Source organism: Salmo salar, chromosome 10 (genome assembly GCF_965601325.2).
Source record: "Salmo salar chromosome 10, fSalSal1, whole genome shotgun sequence".
Lineage (NCBI taxonomy): Eukaryota > Metazoa > Chordata > Actinopteri > Salmoniformes > Salmonidae > Salmo > Salmo salar.
Genome location: NC_138300.1, coordinates 48,318,734 through 48,340,516, shown reverse-complemented (window position 1 = coordinate 48,340,516; position 21,783 = coordinate 48,318,734). Strand labels below are relative to the sequence as shown.

At 44.3% G+C, this 21,783-nt stretch overlaps 1 protein-coding gene across 1 annotated transcript in view; it reads left to right on the top strand.

Moving 5' to 3' along the window:
• The window catches only part of LOC106560519 (AP-1 complex subunit mu-2), a 45,706-nt gene that overhangs the window by 9,249 nt on the left and 14,674 nt on the right, over positions 1 to 21,783 (top strand). Inside the window, exons 2-5 of the mRNA XM_014123491.3 lie at positions 4,292 to 4,448; positions 4,775 to 4,842; positions 8,035 to 8,165; positions 20,794 to 20,941. Coding sequence (XP_013978966.1) covers positions 4,292 to 4,448; positions 4,775 to 4,842; positions 8,035 to 8,165; positions 20,794 to 20,941 — 504 coding nt within the window. The remainder of the gene's footprint in view (positions 1 to 4,291; positions 4,449 to 4,774; positions 4,843 to 8,034; positions 8,166 to 20,793; positions 20,942 to 21,783) is intronic.

Here is a 21,783-nt window from a genome sequence, read left to right as displayed (position 1 = left end):
GCAGACGCTCTTATCCAGAGCAACATACAATTTGGTGCATTCACCTTATGATATCCAGTGGAACAACCACTTTACAATAGTGCATCTAAATCTTTTAAGGGGGGGGGGTTAGAAGGATTACTTTATCCTATCCTAGGTATTCCTTAAAGAGGTGGGGTTTCAGGTGTCTCCGGAAGGTGGTGATTGACTCCGCTGTCCTGGCGTCGTGAGGGAGCTTGTTCCACCATTGGGGTGCCAGAGCAGCGAACAGTTTTGACTGGGCTGAGCGGGAACTGTGCTTCCTCAGAGGTAGGGGGGCCAGCAGGCCAGAGGTGGATGAACGCAGTGCCCTTGTTTGGGTGTAGGGCCTGATCAGAGCCTGAAGGTATGGAGGTGCCGTTCCCTTCACAGCTCCGTAGGCAATCACCATGGTCTTGTAGCGGATGCGAGCTTCAACTGGAAGCCAGTGGCGAGAGCGGAGGAGCGGGGTGACGTGAGAGAACTTGGGAAGGTTGAACACCAGACGGGCTGCGGCGTTCTGGATGAGTTGTAGGGGTTTAATGGCACAGGCAGGGAGCCCAGCCAACAGCGAGTTGCAGTAATCTAGATGGGAGATGACAAGTGCCTGGATTAGGACCTGCGCCGCTTCCTGTGTGAGGCAGGGTCGTACTCTGCGAATGTTGTAGAGCATGAACCTACAGGATCGGGTCACCGCCTTGATGTTAGTGGAGAACGACAGGGTGTTGTCCAGGATCACGCCAAGGTTCTTAGCACTCTGGGAGGAGGACACAAGGGAGTTGTCAACCGTGATGGCGAGATCATGGAACGGGCAGTCCTTCCCCGGGAGGAAGAGCAGCTCCGTCTTGCCGAGGTTCAGCTTGAGGTGGTGATCCGTCATCCACACTGATATGTCTGACAGACATGCAGAGATGCGATTCGCCGCCTGGTTATCAGAAGGGGGAAAGGAGAAGATTAATTGTGTGTCGTCTGCATAGCAATGATAGGAGAGACCATGTGAGGATATGACAGAGCCAAGTGACTCGGTGTATAGCGAGAATAGGAGAGGGCCTAGAACAGAGCCCTGGGGGACACCAGTGGTGAGAGCGCATGGTGCGGAGACAGATTCTCGCCACGCCACCTGGTAGGAGCGACCTGTCAGGTAGGACGCAATCCAAGCGTGGGCCGCGCCGGAGATGCCCAACTCGGAGAGGGTGGAGAGGAGGATCTGATGGTTGATTGTTGTTACCATCCTGTACCTGTCTCACAGGTGTGATGTTTGGATGTACCGATCCTGTGCAGATGTTGTTACACGTGGTCTGCCACTGCAAGGACAATCAGCTGTTCGTTCTGTCTCCCTGTAGCGCTGTCTTAGGCGTCTCACAGTACAGACATTGCAATTTATTGCCCAGGCCACTGCAGTCCTCATGCCTCCTTGCAGCATGCCTAAGGCACGTTCACACAGATGGGCAGGGACCATTTTCATAACTGTGACCTTAATTGCCTACTGTCTGTAAGCTTAACGACCGTTCCAGAGGTGCATGTTCATTAATTGTTTATGGTTCATTGAACAAGCAGTGTTTAAACCCTTTATTTTACTAGGCAAGTCAGTTAAGAACAAATACTTATTTTCAATGACGGCCTCGGAACAGTGGGTTAACTGCCTTGTTCAGGGGCAGAACGACAGATTTGTACCTTGCGGTTACTATTCCAGCGCTCTAACCACTAGGCTATTTTTTACGAATTATCTTTGAAAGACAGGGTCCTGAAAAAGGGACATTTCTTTTTTTGCTGAGTTTAGTTACTTTTTCAGGTCTTTATTCAAATAGATTAAACATGTAGTTGCTTTCTCAGATCTGTATTCAAAAAGTTTAAACATGTCGTTGCTTTCTCGGGTCTGTATTCAAATAGTTTAAACATGTAGTTGATTTCTCAGATCTGTATTCAAAAAGTTTAAACATGTCGTTGCTTTCTCGGGTCTGTTTTGAAATAGTTTTAAAAATAAGTAATTTCTTGGGATCTGTATTCAAATAGTTCTGGTCACATCCTTTGTTTCTCCAGAAAAGCATAGCTAAAACTAGTTATCCCAGGTCTGCTTCAGTGTGTGAGATCCTTCAAGCATATGCTTTGATCTATCAGAGTGTGAGGGCTCCAGCCCAGCAACTCTCAATGCTGGCTCATCTTGTTATTAGTGTTGAAATGAAAGGGAGTGTGTGAGTGAGAGTTCCCTCAGGCCACTCCAGTGTATCTTGTGGTGTGTGAGAGAGAGATATTTATTTTGCACAATGCTGTCATTGGGCATTGTGATCCCAGATTAGTTGTCAGTTATTTTATGTTTCTAAACAGAGGCCTCCTGGCAGAGGCTGTTGCTCCTTTCATTTACTGTACATCTTCCACAGCTTACTGCTGAGCCTTTACAACAAGGGGAAGGGCATATGCTCCATGTTTGATCTTTTTGAATTTCTTCTGTTGCATAACTGCCTCTATGGACTCCCTGGATAACAGTGAGAATTGCTGCCGACAGTGCCGAGTGAACTATCCTATCTAAATAAAGATGAACTGAATTGAATTGAAAATGAATTTCATTAATGTGTTACAATGCCCTCTGTGTCGTGTGGTTTCAGGTGTTGATATGCCATAACTATATGGGTGTGCAACACTTTACCCTATTTACAAATCTTCACCCTGTTACACAGGGGGAAAAAAGTATTTGATCCCCTGCTGATTTTGTACCTTTGCCCACTGACAAAGAAATGATCAGTCTATAATTTTAATGGTAGGTTTATTGAACAGTGAGAGACAGAATAACAACAAAAAAATCCAGAAAAACGCATTTCAAAAATGTTATAAAATGATTTGCATTTTAATGAGGGAAATAAGAATTTGACCCCTCTGCAAAACATGACTTAGTACTTGGTGGCAACACCCTTGCTGGCAATCATAGAGGTCAGACGTTTCTTGTAGTTGGCCACCAGGTTTGCACACATCTCAGGAGGGATTTTGTCCCACTCCTCTTTGCAGATCTTCTCCAAGTCATTAAGGTTTCGAGGCTGACGTTTGGCAACTCGAACCTTCAGCTCCCTCCACAGATTTTCTATGGGATTAATGTCTGGAGACTGGCTAGGCCACTCCAGGACCTTAATGTACTTCTTCTTGAGCCACTCCTTTGTTGCCTTGGCCGTGTGTTTTGGGTCATTGTCATTCAGGAATACCCATCCATGACCAATTTTCAATGCCCTGGCTGAGGGAAGGAGGTTCTCACCCAAGATTTGACGGTACATGGCCCTGTCCATCGTCCCTTTGATGCGGTGAAGTTGTCCTGTCCCCTTAGCAGAAAAACACCCCCAAAGCATAATGTTTCCACCTCCATGTTTGACGGTGGGGATGGTGTTCTTGGAGTCATAGGCAGCATTCCTCATCCTCCAAACACGGCGAGTTGAGTTGATGCCAAAGAGCTCCATTTTGGTCTCATCTGACCACAACACTTTCACCCAGTTGTCCTCTGAATCATTCAGATGTTCATTGGCAAACTTCAGACGGGCATGTATATGTGCTTTCTTGAGCAGGGGGACCTTGCGGGCGCTGCAGGATTTCAGTCCTTCACGGTGTAGTGTGTTACCAATTGTTTTCTTGGTGACTATGGTCCCAGCTGCCTTGAGATCATTGACAAAATCCTCCCGTGTAGTTCTGGGCTGATTCCTCACCGTTCTCATGATCATTGCAACGCCACGAGGTGAGATCTTGCATGGAACCCCAGGCCGAGGTGAGATTGACAGTTCTTTTGTGTTTCTTCCATTTGTGAATAATCACACCAACTGTTGTCACCTTCTCACCAAGCTGCTTGGCGATGGTCTTGTAGCCCATTCCAGCCTTATGTATGTGTACAATCTTGTCCCTGACATCCTTGGAGAGCTCTTTGGTATTGGCCATGGTGGAGAGTTTGGAATCTGATTTATTGATTGCTTCTGTGGACAGGTGTCTTTTATACAGGTAACAAACTGAGATTAGGAGCACTCCCTTTAAGAGTGTGCTCCTAATCTCAGCTCGTTACCTGTATAAAAGACACCTGGGAGCCAGAAATCTTTCTGATTGAGAGGGGGTCAAATACTTATTTCTCTCATTAAAATGCAAATCAATTTATACAATTTTTGACATGCGTTTTTCTGGATTTTTTTGTTGTTATTCTGTCTCTCACTGTTCAAATAAACCTACCATTAAAATTATAGACTGATCATTTCTTTGTCAGTGGGCAAACGTACAAAATCAGCAGGGGTTCAAATACTTTTTTCCCTCACTGTATGTGTTTTCCCTGTAGGTGTTGATCAGTCGTAACTACATGGGAAACATGGACATGAATGAGGTCGACCACTTCATGCCCATTATGATGAGGATGGAGGAGGATGCAGACTCATCGCCCCTGGTGACACACGGCTCCGCCCACTTCCTGTGGATCAAACACAGAAACCTCTACCGTATCCTGTCCAAACAGGAATTCCTGTTACTGCTCAGTCAGGCCGTCTTGGTTACCAAGCTTCTGTCTCTCGTACCATGCTCAGGACGACTGTCTCTGCTTCTGACACATCACACATCACACAATTCACAGTTCACACCCTCACTGCATGTCCTTTATCTGTACATCTCATGTTATTCTGAACTATAGGGAAATGCTGTGAACAACTAATCTTATGAGTCCACTATCTCACTTGTAAAAGTTCCATGTGAAAAATATTTTAAAACAGCAGTGGCCCAGTTACTTTTCTGTTCAACAGTTTTAGTACATTCTTAAGTTATTCTTCAGTGGTGGCAATGACCAAGAAGAATGCCAATGCAGCCCTGGTCTACTCCTTCCTCTACAAAATGGTGGAGGTGAGTGTGTGCTTTACTGATATACAGTCGTGGCCAAAAGTTTTGAGAATGACACAAATATTAATTTTCACAAACTCTGCTGCCTCAGTTTGTATGATGGCAATTTGCATATACTCCAGGGTGTTATGAAGAGTGATCAGATGAATTGCAATGAATTGCAAAGTCCCTCTTTGCCATGCAAATGAACTGAAACCCCAAAAAAACATATCCACTGCATTTTAGCCCTGCCACAAAAGGACCAGCTGACATCATGTCAGTGATTCTCTCATTAACACAGGTGTGACTGTTGACGAGGACAAGGCTGGAGATCACGCTGTCATGCTGATTGAGTTTGAGTAACAGACTGGAAGCTTCAAAAGGAAGGTGGTGCTTGGAATCATTGTTCTTCCTCTGTCAAACATGGCTACCTGCAGGGAAATACGTGCCGTCATCATTGCTTTGCACAAAAAGGGCTTCACAGGCAAGGATATTGCTGCCAGTAAGATTGCACCTAAATCAACCATTTGTCGGATCATTAAGAACTTCAAGGAGAGTGGTTCAATTGTTGTGAAGAAGGCTTCACGGCGCCCAAGAAAGTCCAGCAAGCGCCAGGACCTTCTCCTAAAGTTGATTCAGCTGCGGGATCGGGGCACCACTAGTACAGAGCTTGCTCAGGAATGGCAGCTGGCAGGTGTGAGTGCATCTGCACGCACAGTTAGGCAAAGACTTTTGAAGGATGACCTGGTGTCAAGAAGGGCAGCAAAGAAGCCACTTCTCTCCAGGAAAAAAATCAGGGACAGACTGATATTCTGCAAAAGGTACAGGGATTGGACTGCTGAGGAGTGGGGTAAAGTCATTTTCTCTGATGAATCCCCTCTCCGATTGTTTGGGAAATCTGGAAAAAAGCTTGTCCGGAGAAGACAAGGTGAGTGCTACCATCAGTCCTGTGTCATGCAAACAGTAAAGCATCCTGAGACCATTCATGTGTGGGGTTGCTTCTCAGCCATGGGAGTGGGCTCACTCACGATTTTGCCTAAGAACACAGCCATGAATAAAGAATGGTACCAACACATCCTCCGAGAGCAACTTCTCCCAACCATCCAGGAACAGTTTGGTGATGAACAATGCCTTTTCCAGCATGATGGAGCACCTTGCCATAAGGCAAAAGGGATAACTAAGTGGCTCGGGGAACAAAACATTGATATTTTGGGTCTACGGTCAGAACTCCCCAGAACGTAATCCCATTGAGAATTTGTGGTCAATCCACAAACAAAAACCCACAAATTCTGACAAACTCCAAGCATTGATTATGCAAGAATGGGCTGCCATCATTCAGGATGTGGCCCAGAAGTGAATTGACAGCATGCTTTGCGGATTGCAGAGGTCTTGAAAAAGAAGGGTCAACACTGCAAATATTGACTCATTGCATCAACTTCAGGTACTTGTGAATAAAAGCCTTTGACATTTATGAAAAGCTTGTAATTATACTTTAGTATTCCATAGTAACATTTGACAAAAATGTCTAAAGACACTGAAGCAGCAAACTTTGTGGAAATTAATATTTGTGTAATTCTCAAAACTTTTGGCCACGACTGTACAGTACAGTTGAAGTCGGAAGTTTACATACACTTAGGTTGGAGGCATTAAAACTTGTTTTTCAACCAATCCACAAATTGCTTGTTAACAAACTATAGTTTTGGCAAGTCGGTTAGGACATCTACTTTGTGCATGACACAAGTAATTTTTCCAACAATTGTTTACAGACAGATTATTTCACTTATAATTCACTGTATCACAATTCCAGTGGGTCAAAAGTTTACATACACTAAGTTGATTGGAAAATTCCATAAAATGATGTCATGGCTTTAGAAGCTTCTGATTGGCTAATTGACATCATTTGAGTACCTGTGGATGTATTTCAAGGCCTACCTTCAAACTCAGTGCCTCTTTGCTTGACATCATGGGAAAATCAAAAGAAATCAGCCAAGACCTCAAAAAAAAAATTGTAGACCTCCACAAGTCTGGTTCATCCTTGGGAGCAATGTCCAAACGCCTGAAGGTACCACGTACATCTGTACAAACAATAGTACGCAAGTATAAACACCATGGGACCACGCAGCCGTCATACCGCTCAGGAAGGAGATGCGTTCTGTCTCCTAGAGATGAACGTACTTTGGTGTGTAAAGTGCAAGTCAATCCCAGAACAAGAGTAAAGGACCTTGTGAAGATGCTGGAGGAAACAGGTACAAAAGTATCTGTACCCACAGTAAAACAAGTCCTATATCGACATAACCCGAAATGCCGCTCAGCAAGGAAGAAGCCACTGCTCCAAAACCACCATAAAAAGCCAGACTACGGATTTCAATTGCACATGGGGACAAAGATCGTACTTTTTGGAGAAATGTCCTCTGGTCTGATGAAACAAAAATTGAACTGTTTGGCCATAATGACCATCTTTATGTTTGGAGAAAAAAAGGGGAGGCTTGCAAGCCGAAGAACACCATCCCAACCGTGAAGCACGGAGGTGGCAACATCATGTTGTGGGGGTGCTGCAGGAGGGACTGGTGCACTTCACAATATAGATGGCATCATGAGGGAGGAGAATTATGGGGATATATTGAAGCAACATCTTAAGACATCATTCAGGAAGTTAAAGCTTGGTCCAAATGGCTCTTCCAAATGGACAATGACCCCAAGCATACGTCCAAAGTTTTGGCAAAATGGCTTAAGGACAACAAAGTCAAGGTATTGGAGTGGCCCTCACAAAGCCCTGACCTCAATCCTATAGAACATTTGTGGGCAGATCTGAAAAAGCTTGTGCAAGCAAGGAGGCCTACAAACCTGACTTAGTTACACCAGCTCTGTCAGGAGGAATGGGCCAAAATTCACCCAACTTATAGTGGGAAGCTTGTGGAAGGCTACCTGAAACATTTGACCCAAGTCACACTCAATTGCCTTCAAATTGTTTATGTAAACTTCTGACACACTGGGAATGTGATGAAAGACATAAAAGCTGAAATAAATAATTCACTCTACTATTATTCTGACATTTCACATTCTTAAAATAAAGTGGTGATCCTTTAAACTGAGTTTAAATGTATTTGGCTAAGGTGTATGTAAACTTCCGAATTCAACTGGAGTACACTGCTTGTATTCAACCAATTGAATGCAATCCTATTGTATTAAGTTGTCTGTCTGTGTGCCCATCTGTAGGTGTTTAAGGAGTACTTTAAGGAGCTGGAGGAGGAGAGTATCCGTGACAACTTTGTGACTGTGTATGAGCTGATGGACGAGATCATGGACTTTGGCTTCCCTCAGACCACAGACAGCAAGATCCTGCAAGAGTGAGTATTCGACTGAGTACCAGTTAATCAATACTGCAATCTGTCTTGGAAGGCTTGGCTTGACATTTCAGACTGTAATACAGTGGCAATACTAAAACAGACTACCAAACTGATAACTATCAAACAGACTACCAAACTTACTGATATCCAACAGACTGATAACCAACAGACTGATATCCAACATACTACCAAACTGACTGTCCAGCTGACTGATATCCAACATACTGATATCCAACAGACTACCAAACGTATTGATATCCAACAGATTTATATCCAACAGACTGATAACCAACATACTTCCATACTGACAATCCAGCTGACTGATATTTAACAGACTGATATTTAACAGACTGATATCCAACATACTTCCATACTGACTATCCAGCTGACTGATATTTAACAGACTGATATTTAACAGACTGATATCCAACAGAATACCAAACTGCCTATCCAGCTGACTGATATCCAACAGACTAATATCCAACAGACTACCAAACGTACTGATATTCGACAGACAGATATTCAACAGACTACCAAACAGACTGATATCCAGCTGACTGATATCCAACAGACTGATATCCAACAGACTGATACATTTACATTTACGTCATTTAGCAGACGCTCTTATCCAGAGCAACTTACAAATTGGTGCATTCACCTTATGATATCCAGTGGAACAACCACTTTACAATAGTACATCTATATCTTTTTAGGGGGGAGGGTAGGGGGGGGTGAGGGTTAGAAGGATTACTTAATCCTATCCCAGGTATTCCTTAAAGAGGTGGGGTTTCAGGTGTCTCCGGAAGGTGGTGATTGACTCCGCTGTCCTGGCGTCGTGAGGGAGCTTGTTCCACCATTGGGGTGCCAGAGCAGTGAACAGTTTTGACTGGGCTGAGCGGGAACTGTGCTTCCGCAGAGGTAGGGAGGCGAGCAGGCCAGAGGTGGATGAACGCAGTGCCCTTCTTTGGGTGTAGGGACTGATCAGAGCCTGAAGGTACGGAGGTGCCGTTCCCCTCACAGCTCCGTAAGCAAGCACCATGGTCTTGTAGCAGATGCGAGCTTCAACTGGAAGCCAGTGGAGTGTGCGGAGGAGCGGGGTGACGTGAGAGAACTTGGGAAGGTTGAACACCAGATGGGCTGCGGCGTTCTGGATGAGTTGTAGGGGTTTAATGGCACGGGCAGGGAGCCCCGCCAACAGCGAGTTGCAGTAATCCAGACGGGAGATGACAAGTGCCTGGATTAGGACCTGCGCCGCTTCCTGTGTGAGGCAGGGTCGTACTCTGCGAATGTTGTAGAGCATGAACCTACAGGTCCGGGTCACCACCTTGATGTTAGCGGAGAATGACAGGGTGTTGTCCAGGGTCACGCCAAGGCTCTTAGCACTCTGGGAGGAGGACACAATGGAGTTGTCAACCGTGATGGCGAGATCATGGAACGGGCAGTCCTTCCCCGGGAGGAAAAGCAGCTCCGTCTTGCCGAGGTTCAGCTTGAGGTGGTGATCCGTCATCCACACTGATATGTCTGCCAGACATGCAGAGATGCGATTCGCCACCTGGTTATCAGAAGGGGGAAAGGAGAAGATTAATTGTGTGTCGTCTGCATAGCAATGATAGGAGAGACCATGTGAGGATATGACAGAGCCAAGTGCCAAGGTGTATAGCGAGAATAGAAGAGGGCCTAGAACTGAGCCCTGGGGGACACCAGTGGTGAGAGCACGTGGTGCGGGGACAGATTCTCACCACGCCACCTGGTAGGAGCGACCTGTCAGGTTGGACGCAATCCAAGAGGGAGCCGCGCCGGAGATGCCCAACTCGGAGAGGGTGGAGAGGAGGATCTGATGGTTCACAGTATCAAAGGCAGCAGATAGGTCTAGAAGGATGAGAGCAGAGGAGAGAGAGTTAGCTTTAGCAGTGTGGAGAGCCTCCGTGACACAGAGAAGAGCAGTCTCAGTTGAATGACCAGTCTTGAAACATGACTGATTTGGATCAAGAAGGTCATTCTGAGAGAGATAGCAAGAGAGCTGGCCAAGGACGGCACGCTCAAGAGTTTTGGAGAGAAAAGAATGAAGGGATACTGGTCTGTTGTTGTTGACATCGGAGGGATCGAGTGTAGGTTTTTTGAGAAGGGGTGCAACTCTCGCTCTCTTGAAGACGGAAGAGACGTAGCCAGCGGTCAAGGATGAGTTGATGAGCGAGGTGAGGTAAGGGAGAAGGTCTCCAGAAATGGTCTGGAGAAGAGAGGACGGTATAGGGTCAAGCGGGCAGGTTGTTGGGCGGCCGGCCGTCACAAGTAGCAAGATTTCATCTGGAGAGAGAGGGGAGAAAGAGGGCAAAGCATAGGGTAGGGCAATGTGAGCAGGAACAGCGGTGTCGTTTGACTTAACTTCTCCAGGGCCAGTGGGACGATTTCGTCCCACCTACGTAACAGCCAGTGGAATCCCGTGGCGCATTATTCAAATACCTTAGAAATGCTATTACTTCAATTTCTCAAACATATGACTATTTTACACCATTTTAAAGACAAGACTCTCGTTAATCTAACCACACTGTCCGATTTCAAAAAGGCTTTACAACGAAAGCAAAACATTAGATTATGTCAGCAGAGTACCCAGCCAGAAATAATCAGACACCCATTTTTCAAGCTAGCATATAATGTCACATAAACCCAAACCACAGCTAAATGCAGCACTAACCTTTGATGATCTTCATCAGATGACAATCTTAGGACATTATGTTATACAATACATGCATGTTTTATTCAATCAACTTCATATTTATATCAAAAACCAGCTTTTTACATTAGCATGTGACGCATACCCCCCCGCAAACTTCCGGTGAATTTACTAAATTACTCACGATAAACGTTCACAAAAAACATAACAATTATTTTAAGAATTATAGATACAGAACTCCTCTATGCACTCGCTATGTCCGATTTTAAAATAGCTTTTCGGTGAAAGCACATTTTGCAATATTCTAAGTAGATAGCCCGGCATCACAGGGCTAGCTATTTAGACACCCACCAAGTGTAGCACTCACCAAAATCAGATTTACTATAAGAAAAATGTTATTACCTTTGCTGTTCTTCGTCAGAATGCACTCCCAGGACTTCTACTTCAATAACAAATGTTGGTTTGGTTCAAAATAATCCATAGTTATATCCAAATAGCGGCGTTTTGTTCGTGCGTTCAAGACACTATCCGAAAGGGTAAAGAAGGGTGACGCGCCCGACGCGTTTCGTGACAAAAAAATTCTAAATATTCCATTACCGTACTTCGAAGCATGTCAACCGCTGTTTAAAATAAATTTTTATGCCATTTTTCTCGTAAAAAAGCAATAATATTCCGACCGGGAATCTGTGTTTTAGTACAAAGAGAGAGAAAATAAAAACATTTGGTCGCCTCGTGCACGCGCCTCAGTCTCATTGTCCTCTGATAGACCACTTACCAAAGGCGCTAATGTTTTTCAGCCAGGGGCTGGAATTGCATCTTTCAGCTTTTTCCCGGGTTCTGAGAGCCTATGGGAGCCGTAGGAAGTGTCACGTTACAGCAAAGATCCTCAGTTTTAAATAAAGAGAGTCAAGAAGAACAAGAACTTGTCAGACAGGCCACTTCCTGTAAGGAATCTTCTCAGGTTTTTGCCTGCCATATGAGTTCTGTTATACTCACAGACACCATTCAAACAGTTTTAGAAACTTTAGGGTGTTTTCTATCCAAAGCCAATAATTATATGCATATTCTACTTTCTGGGCAGTAGTAATAACCAGATTAAATCGGGTACGTTTTTTATCCGGCCGTGTAAATACTGCCACCTAGCCCTAACAGGTTAACAAACGAGGATCGGATGTCGTCAACCTTCTTTTCAAAATGGTTGACAAAGTCATCCGCAGAGAGGGAGGAGGGGGGGGGGATTCAGGAGGGAGGAGAAGGTGGCAAAGAGCTTCCTAGGGTTAGAGGCAGATGCTTGGAATTTAGAGTGGTAGAAAGTGGCTTTAGCAGCAGAAACGGAGGAAGAAAATGTGGAGAGGAGGGAGTGAAAAGATGCCAGGTCCGCAGGGAGGCTAATTTTCCTCCATTTCCGCTCGGCTGCCCGGAGCCCTGTTCTGTGAGCTCGCAATGAGTCGTCAAGCCACGGAGCATGAGGGGAGGACCCGAGCCGGCCGGGAGGATAGGGGACATAGAGAGTCAAAGGATGCAGAAAGGGAGGAGAGGAGGGTTGAGGAGGCAGAATCAGGAGATTGGTTGGAGAAGGATTGAGCAGAGGAAAGAGATGATAGGATGGAAGAGGAGAGGGCCATCCCTGTAGCTCAGTTGGTAGAGCATGGTGTTTGCAACGCATGGTGTTTGCAATGCCAGGGTTGTGGGTTTGATTCCCACGGGGGCTAGCACAGAAAAAAAGAAAAAAGAAATTAAATGTATGCATTCACTACTGTAAGTTGCTCTGGATAAGAGCGTCTGCTAAATGACTAAAATGTAAAAAATGTAAAATGAGTGAGTAGCAGGAGAGAGAGAGAGAAGGTTGCGACGGCGCAATACCATCTGAGTAGGGGCAGAGTGTTGGAGGAGAGCGAGAGGGAAAAGGATTCAAGGTAGTGGTTGGAGACTTGGAGGGGAGTTGCAGTGAGATTAGTAGAAGAACAGCATCTAGTAAAGATGAGGTCAAGCGTATTGCCTGCCTTGTAGGGGGGACGGTGAGAGGGTGAGGTCAAAAGAGGAGTGGAAAGAAAGAGGCAGAGAGAAATGAGTCAAAGGTAGACGTAGGGAGGTTAAAGTCACCCAGAATTGTGAGGGGTGAGCCATCCTCAGGAAAGGAACTTGTCAAGCTCATTGATGAACTCTCCAAGGCTTGAATGGGCTAGTGACTGTGACAGCATGGAATTCAAAGGAGGAGATAGATAGATGGGTCAGGGGAGAAAGAGAGAATGTCCACTTGGGAAAGATGAGGATTCCAGTGCCGCTGACCAGATGCTCTCGGGGTATGCGAGAACACGTGGTCAGACGAGGAGAGAGCAGTAGGAGTAGCAGTGTTTTCTGTGGTAATCCATGTTTCCGTCAGTGTCGAGGGGTCTGGAGGGTAGCATAGGCTGAGATGAACTCTGCCTTGTTGGCCGCAGACTGGCAGTTCCAGAGGCTGCCGGAGACCTGAAGCTCCACGTGGGTCGTGCGCGCTGGGACCACCAGGTTAGAGTGGCAGCGGCCATGTGGTGTGAAGCGTTTGTGTGGCCTGTGCAGAGAGGAGAGAACAGGGATAGACAGACACATAGTTGACAGGCTACAGGAGAGGCTATGCTAATGCAAAGGAGATTGGAATGAAAATTAACTAAACAACTGGGGAAGCGAGAGAGCAGGGCCTCCCTCACTAACCATTCACTGAAACACTCAAATATAACTTTTCCAACTTCCACTTTAGAAATTATAATTGATGTAAACTACAGTGGTTCAATTTTTCCAGGAATAGGCTCAAACTTAGTTTATTCAGCTAGATAACTTGGTACAGTATTCTTCCGTGAAACCCACCCAGTGCACCGTGTCCTATGATGCCATAGCTAACTAGCATGCTAGCATCCAATAACACACGGTTAGCACCAATACTTGGTTACGACAAACTACCAATGGATCATTCGTGTCTGTGTCTAGTTCCTTTCATAACGCAGAAGTAATTAAACGTTGGTTAGCTAACACAAAGTCAGTCCTGCTAGCTACACAAGTGGACTACACAACTCGAAAGTTAAGCTTACGTTGAAAAAATATTATTGACTAAAAATGATACAGTACTGCTAGCTGGTAGAGTTGGCTAGCTAGCAGTGGCTGCGTTTACCTTTATCTTTTATCTTTGATATATAGACAACTATGTAGCTAGCTAACATTACACTAATCAAATCGTTCCGTTGTAATGTATTTAGTTTCTACAGTACTGCTAGTTCGTAAAGTTGGCTAGCTAGCAGTGGCTGTGGTGTTGTGGTGTTGACGCCGTTTGGAAAACGGCGCGAACGAATACAGCTGGCTAGCTAACCTTGTTAGTTTCTCAAAGTTAGTTTCTCAAAGCTACACCTACACCTTAGCTACACCTTTATCCTTGATGCAAAGACAACTATGTAGCTAGCTAGCTAACATTACACTAATCAAATCGTTCCGTTGTAATGTAATGTAATGTAATGAAATGTAATATTACCCGCGGAGCGAAGTACAGCACGGCTACTCACTCCAGCATCCGGTAACCAAACTTACTGATTTCCAACAGACTGATATCGAACAGACTGATATCAGACTGATATCCAACATACTACCAAACTGATTATTCAGCTGACTGATATCCAACATACTGATATCCAACATACTGATATCCAACAGACTACCAAACGTACTGATATCCAACAGACTTATATCCAACAGACTGATATCCAACATACTACCAAACTGACTATCCAGCTGACTGATATTTAACAGGCTGATATTTAACAGGCTTCATATCCAACAGGCTTCATATCCAACAGACTGATATCCAACAGTCTGATATCCAACAGACTACCAAACTTACTGATATCCAACAGGCTGATATCCAACAGACTGATATCCAACATACTACCAAACTGACTATCCAGCTGACTGATATCCAACAGACTGATATCCAACAGATTACCAAACAGACTGATATCCAGCTGACTGATATCCAGCTGACTGATATCCAGCTGACTGATATCCAACAGACTGATATCCAACTGACTACCAAACTGACTGATATTCAACAGACTGATATTCAACAGAATGATATCAGACTGATATCCAACAGATTACGAAACTTACTGATATCCAACAGACTGATATCCAACAGACTACCAAACTTACTGATATCCAACAGACTACCAAACTTACTGATATCCAACAGGCTGATATCCAACAGGCTGATATCCAACAGACTACCAAGCTTACTGATATCCAACAGGCTGATATCCAACAGGCTGATATTCAACATACTACCAAACTGACTATCCAGCTGACTGATATTCAGACTGATGTCCAACAGACTGATATCCAACAGACCACCAAACATACTGATATTCAACAGACTACCAAACTTACTGATATCCAACAGACTGATATCCAACAGACTGATAAACGGACTGATATCCAACAGACTATCCAAACAGACTGAATTCCAACAGACTGATATCCAACAGACTACCAAACTGACTGATATTCAACAGACTGATATCCAACATACTACCAAACTGACTATCCAGCTGACTGATATTCAGACTGATATCCAACATACTGATATCCAACAGACTACCAAACAGACTGAAATCCAACAGACTGATATTCAGCAGACTACCAAACTTACTGATATCCAAAAGACTGATATCCAACATACTGATATCCAACAGACTACCAAACAGACTGAAATCCAACATACTGATATCCAACAGACTACCAAACAGACTGAAATCCAACAGACTGATATTCAGCAGACTACCAAACTTACTGATATCCAAAAGACTGATATCCAACAGACTGATATCCAAAAGACTGATATCCATCTGACTGAAATCCAACTTACTACCAAACTGACTGATATTCATCAGACTGATATTCATCAGACTTATATTCAACAGAATGATATAAGACTGATATCCAACAGACTACCCAACAGACTGATATCCAACAGACGACCAAACTAACTGATATCCAGCATACTGATATCCAGCATACTGATATCCAACAGACTGATATCCAACAGAATGATATCCAACAGACTACCACAGTGCTATGCAAATTACAGTATATAGGGTCCAAATGCTTTAGCTTGTTAACAATACTTTATTTTTGTGTTTTCTTCAACATACTACCAAACTGACTGATGTCCTGCAGACTGATATCCAACAGACTGATATCAACAGACTGATATCCAACAGACTGATATCCAACATACTACCAAACTGACTGATATCCAGCTGACTGATATTCAACAGACTGATATTCAACAGACTGATATCCAACAGACTGATATCCAACAGACTACCAAACAGACTGATATTCAACAGATTGATATCCAACATACTACCAAACTGACTGATATTCAACAGAATGATATCCAACAGAATGATATCTAACAGAATAATTTCCAACAGACTACTACAGTGCTATGTAAACTACAGTATATAGGGTCCAAACGCTTTAGCTTGTTAACAATACTTTATTTTTGTGTTTTCTTCAACATACTACCAAACTGACTGATGTCCTGCAGACTGATGTCCTGCAGACTGATGTCCTGCAGACTGATATCCTGCAGACTGAAATCCAACTTACTACCAAACTGACTGATATCCAACTGACTGATATCCAACAGACTGATATCCAACTGACTGATATCCAACAGACTGGTACTGAACAGAATGATATCCAACAGACTACCAAACTGACTGATATTCAACAGACTGATATCCAACAGACTGATATCCAGCAGACTACTAAACAGAATGATATCCAACAGAATGATATCGAACAGAATAATATCCAACAGACTACTACAGTGCTATGTAAACTACAGTATATAGGGTCCAAACGCTTTAGCTTGTTAACAATACTTTATTTTTGTGTTTTCTTCAACATACTACCAAACTGACGGATTTTCAGATGACTGATTTCCAGCTGACTGATATCCAGCTGACTGATATCCAACAGACTGTTATCCAACAGACTGATATCCAACAGACTGATATCCAACAGACTACCAAACAGACTGATATCCTGCAGACTGATATCCAACAGACTAATATCTAACAGACTGATAGCCAACAGACCACCATACTTACTTATATCCAACAGACTGAAATCCAACTTACTACCAAACTGACTGATTTCCAGCTGACTGATTTCCAACAGACTGATATTCAACAGAATGATATCAGACTAATATCCAACAGACTACCAAACGGACTGATATCCAACAGACTGATATCAAATAGACTGATATCCAACAGACTACTATCCAACAGACTACTACAGTGCTATGTAAACTACAGTATATAGGGTCCAAACACTTTAGCTTGTTAACAATACTTTATTTTTGTGTTTTCTTCAACATACTACCAAGCTGATTGATTTCCAGCTGACTGATTTCCAGGTGACTGATATCCAGCTGACTACCAAACAGACTGATATCCAACATACTACCTAACAGACTGATATTCAACAGACTGATATCCAACATACTACCAAACTGACTGATATCCAGCTGACTGATATCCAACATACTACCTAACAGACTGATATCCAGCTGACTGATATCCAACATACTACCAAACTTACTGATATCCAACAGAATGAAATGCAACAGACTGATATCCAACAGACTACCACAGTGCTATGTAAACTACAGTATATAGGCTCCAAATGCTTTAGCTTGTTAACAGTACTTTATTTTTGTGTTTTCTTCTCTGCTAAAGAGTGAGTGGAGTCAGTTGTCAACACCTCTGTCTGAACATCTTTCTACTAGATGGCTTGCCAGCATACTTGCATCCAGGCTAGTGACAGTATACAATAGCCTACAGGGTTCAGAGGGTTTAGCTCGTTAACAGGAATTTGTTTTTCTGTTTTGCTCTCGGGAAAGGTGCCATGTTCTGGCAGAAGGTTCAGCATTCACTTAATTAGGGCCAGGCTACCACGGCAACGGGCTAAATATGTCTCCTTAATTACATCTTCTTTCACTTACAATTGAAAGCCTGCTTGTAACATCATACTATAATTTAGTATTTTTATAATTGCTCAAACAGACGATTTACTGTGATAATAGGGTGACTGTCTGATGTAGACGTGAAGATTTTGCCCTGAGATTTGATGAGGCCTTTATCAGTGTGATGTCTGTGTTGTCTGTGTCCATGGGCCTGAATAGGGCTGATCATTGCTAGACTGTCTTCCATTGACACACACACACACACACACACACACACACACACACACACACACACACACACACACACACACACACACACACACACACACACACACACACACACACACACACACACACACATACCACCGTCAGCTGGCTGCACTCGACACTCCAGACAGACGAGCTCTGTTCCAATCCTCGTTTTGCCAAGGAGACCCCCCCGCCCCAACTCATCCCAGCGTTCTTCCATCCTCGCCCTCTTCTCCCGCCAATCAGGCACTTCCACAACCCCCCCCCCCCCCTTAAAACACTACCCACCTGGCCTGCCAACCATTCCCTTGTCTTCCCCTGTGTGTGTATGTGAGACAATGAGTGTGTTTGTGTGTGTTGTTTGGTAGTATGACTGACATGACATTCTTATGCTAATCTGTCGATTTACCACCAACTCTGCTCTCGGATAGACTCATTAGCATTTCTGAGAAGAATCAGGACCAAACAAAACAAGCCCGCTTTCATCTCTTTCCACTCTCTGTGAGTCGTGATGTTGAGATGAGGTGTTGAGATGAAATGATCTCCCTGCATGAGGTGGGGTTATCGTAAAACACAGTGCCTTGGTGAAATCAAACCAGTGTTTTGTAATTTCTTGGTCAGTGTGCAGACACATTTTGAGCCATGCTAGCGTCTTTTAATCTGAGTGATAGGGGGTTTCTCAGACGAGCCCAGAGAAGGTTTAGTAGAGGAGAGGGGGTTTCTCAGACAAGCCCAGGGAAGGTTTAGTAGAGGAGAGGGGGTTTCTCAGACGAGCCCAGAGAAGGTTTAGTAGAGGAGAGGGGGTTTCTCAGACAAGCCCAGGGAAGGTTTAGTAGAGGAGAGGGGGTTTCTCAGACGAGCCCAGAGAAGGTTTAGTAGAGGAGAGGGGGTTTCTCAGACAAGCCCAGAGAAGGTTTAGTAGAGGAGAGGGGGTTTCTCAGACGAGCCCAGGGAAGGTTTAGTAGAGAAGAGGGGGTTTCTCAGACGAGCCCAGGGAAGGTTTAGTAGAGGAGAGGGGGTTTCTCAGACGAGCCCAGAGAAGGTTTAGTAGAGGAGAGGGGGTTTCTCAGACAAGCCCAGAGAAGGTTTAGTAGAGGAGAGGGGGTTTCTCAGACAAGCCCAGGGAAGGTTTAGTAGAGGAGAGGGGGTTTCTCAGACAAGCCCAGGGAAGGTTTAGTAGAGGAGAGGGGGTTTCTCAGACAAGCCCAGGGAAGGTTTAGTAGAGGAGAGGGGGTTTCTCAGACGAGCCCAGAGAAGGTTTAGTAGAGCAGAGGGGCTTTCTCAGACAATCCCAGGGAATGTTTAGTAGAGGAGAGGGGGTTTCTCAGACAAGCCCAGGGAAGGTTTAGTAGAGGAGAGGGGGTTTCTCAGACAAGCCCAGGGAAGGTTTAGTAGAGGAGAGGGGGTTTCTCAGACGAGCCCAGAGAAGGTTTAGTAGAGGAGAGGGGGTTTCTCAGACAAGCCCAGAGAAGGTTTAGTAGAGGAGAGGGGGTTTCTCAAACGAGCCCAGAGAAGGTTTAGTGGAGGCGAGAAAGTCGGCAAGCATCAGAAGGGTCCATGGTGGAGAATGGATCAATCTGTCTCATTACCCCAGGGGGAGCTGGGAGAGATGCAGGCAGAAGAGATCTATCAGGGGGATTGTGTGTGTGTGTGTGTGTGTGTGTGTGTGTGTGTGTGTGTGTGTGTGTGTGTGTGTGTGTGTGTGTGTGTGTGTGTGTGTGTGTGTGTGTGTGTGTGTGTGTGTGTGTGTGTGTGTGTGTGTGTGTGTGTGTATTTCAGGAAGTAGATGGTGTTGCTGTCTGTAACCTCGTTGTTTGTCAGTGAGGTATAAAGAGAGGCAAGGGCAGGTGTCCCACAGATGGTCACGTTAGCATACTGCAGGTACATCATCTCCCTCCTACCCACACCCCATCTCATCACATCATCCCTTCAGACACCCAGTCTTCCCTGGAGGACAACAAGCCTCTCTCAGGACAGCATATCTCTCTGCCTGTTGTACAACTCAGCACTGCAGCATACGGTGCTGATAGTACATCCAATAGTAGACGATAGTCATACAAGGTCTGCTGTGTTTAAAGGCACAATGGGATCGGGCTAGTGACATGTAACCACTCTCGCAGAGCTATGGGTGCAAGGCCTGACAGTCTATGAGGTCAACTTGATTGCTTTTAGCAATTTTAGATTGTACCGATTTAATGAGCACACAAGATGTACTTCAGGTACAAAATAATGATTTGAGCTCAGAGTTTAGTTTAGCGCAGTCTGAGTCTTTTGGTTACAATTACAATGTAAACCCCCTTGTTCCAATTACACCCATGGCTCCCAAGCTCACAACCCAAGACAAATCCTTTCAATAATCTATCTACTCCAGTCAAGAGGTTTAATAAAATGAACTTTCTATTCTGGGGTATCCTAAGCTCTTTCATCAATAATGAATAAATGCAAGGTATGATATCACCTAGAAAACAAATATCTTCATAAAATAACTTCCACTGTCCTTCCTAGAGTTCCTTTTCATCTTCTGCTTGCTCCTCTGTTCTTGCACCTAAGTGGAAAGTGAGGTAGCGATGCCTGTATTTGTCCCCCTCTGAACAAGCCTACATGGTATCTGTCCTCTCTCCTCTCCCCTCTGTCCCCTCTCTGATCTCCCCGGTCCCTCTGTCCCTCTCTCCTATCTCCTCTCCCCTCTCTTGTCCCCCTCTCTGCAGGTACATCACCCAACAGGGTCACAAACTGAGTGTGGGCGCCCCTCGCCCCCCCGCCACCGTCACCAACGCTGTGTCCTGGAGGTCGGAGGGCATCAAGTACAGGAAGAACGAGGTGTTCATGGACGTCATCGAGTCCGTCAACCTACTGGTGAGAAGCCTCTTTAATGGGATCTCGTTTTGTTAATATTCTACCTGTTCACTGTGAAGATAAAGTCATGGCAACTCCAAAGTAAGAAACTGCTAAATAGAAAAACAACAGGGGACACCTCTAGTAAACAATAATTATTAAAGAACACTAGCCAAGCCATACGTTTCCACACATCTTTTAACCCTTTAAATGTGTGATCTAACTGTATATGGCTTGTACTTAGTAATAACCTGCTGATGACAGGTAACAAATGAGAGTGACTAGTTGGGACAGTAGTATGATTATAAAACAGCTGGTCTGGCTTTGTGTGGCGTAACTGATTTGTGTGTAGGATAAGACGAACATTTCCTATGTAGGTTCCCATAAAGACCACACTCAAACATACAATAGATTAAAGGCCCAGTGCAGTCAAAAACTAGAATATCCTGTGTTTTATACACACTGGCATTCAAAGATTTGGGGTCACTTAGAAATGTCCTTGTTTTTGAAAGAAAAGCTAATTTTTTGGTCCATTAAAATAACATTTAATTGATCAGAAATACAGTGTAGACATTGTTAATGTTATAAATCACTATTGCAGCTGTAAACGGCTGATTTTTAATGGAATATCTACATAGGCGTAAAGAGGTCCATTATCAGCAACCATCATTCCTGTGTTCCAGTGGCACGTTGTGTTAGCTAATCCAAGTTTATCATTTTAAAAGGCTAATTGATCATTACAAAACCCTTTTGCAATTATGTTAGCACAGTTGAAAACTGTTGTCCTGATTAAAGAAGCAATAAAACTGGCCTTCTTTAGACTAGTTGAGTATCTGGAGCATCAGCATTTGTGGGTTCGATTA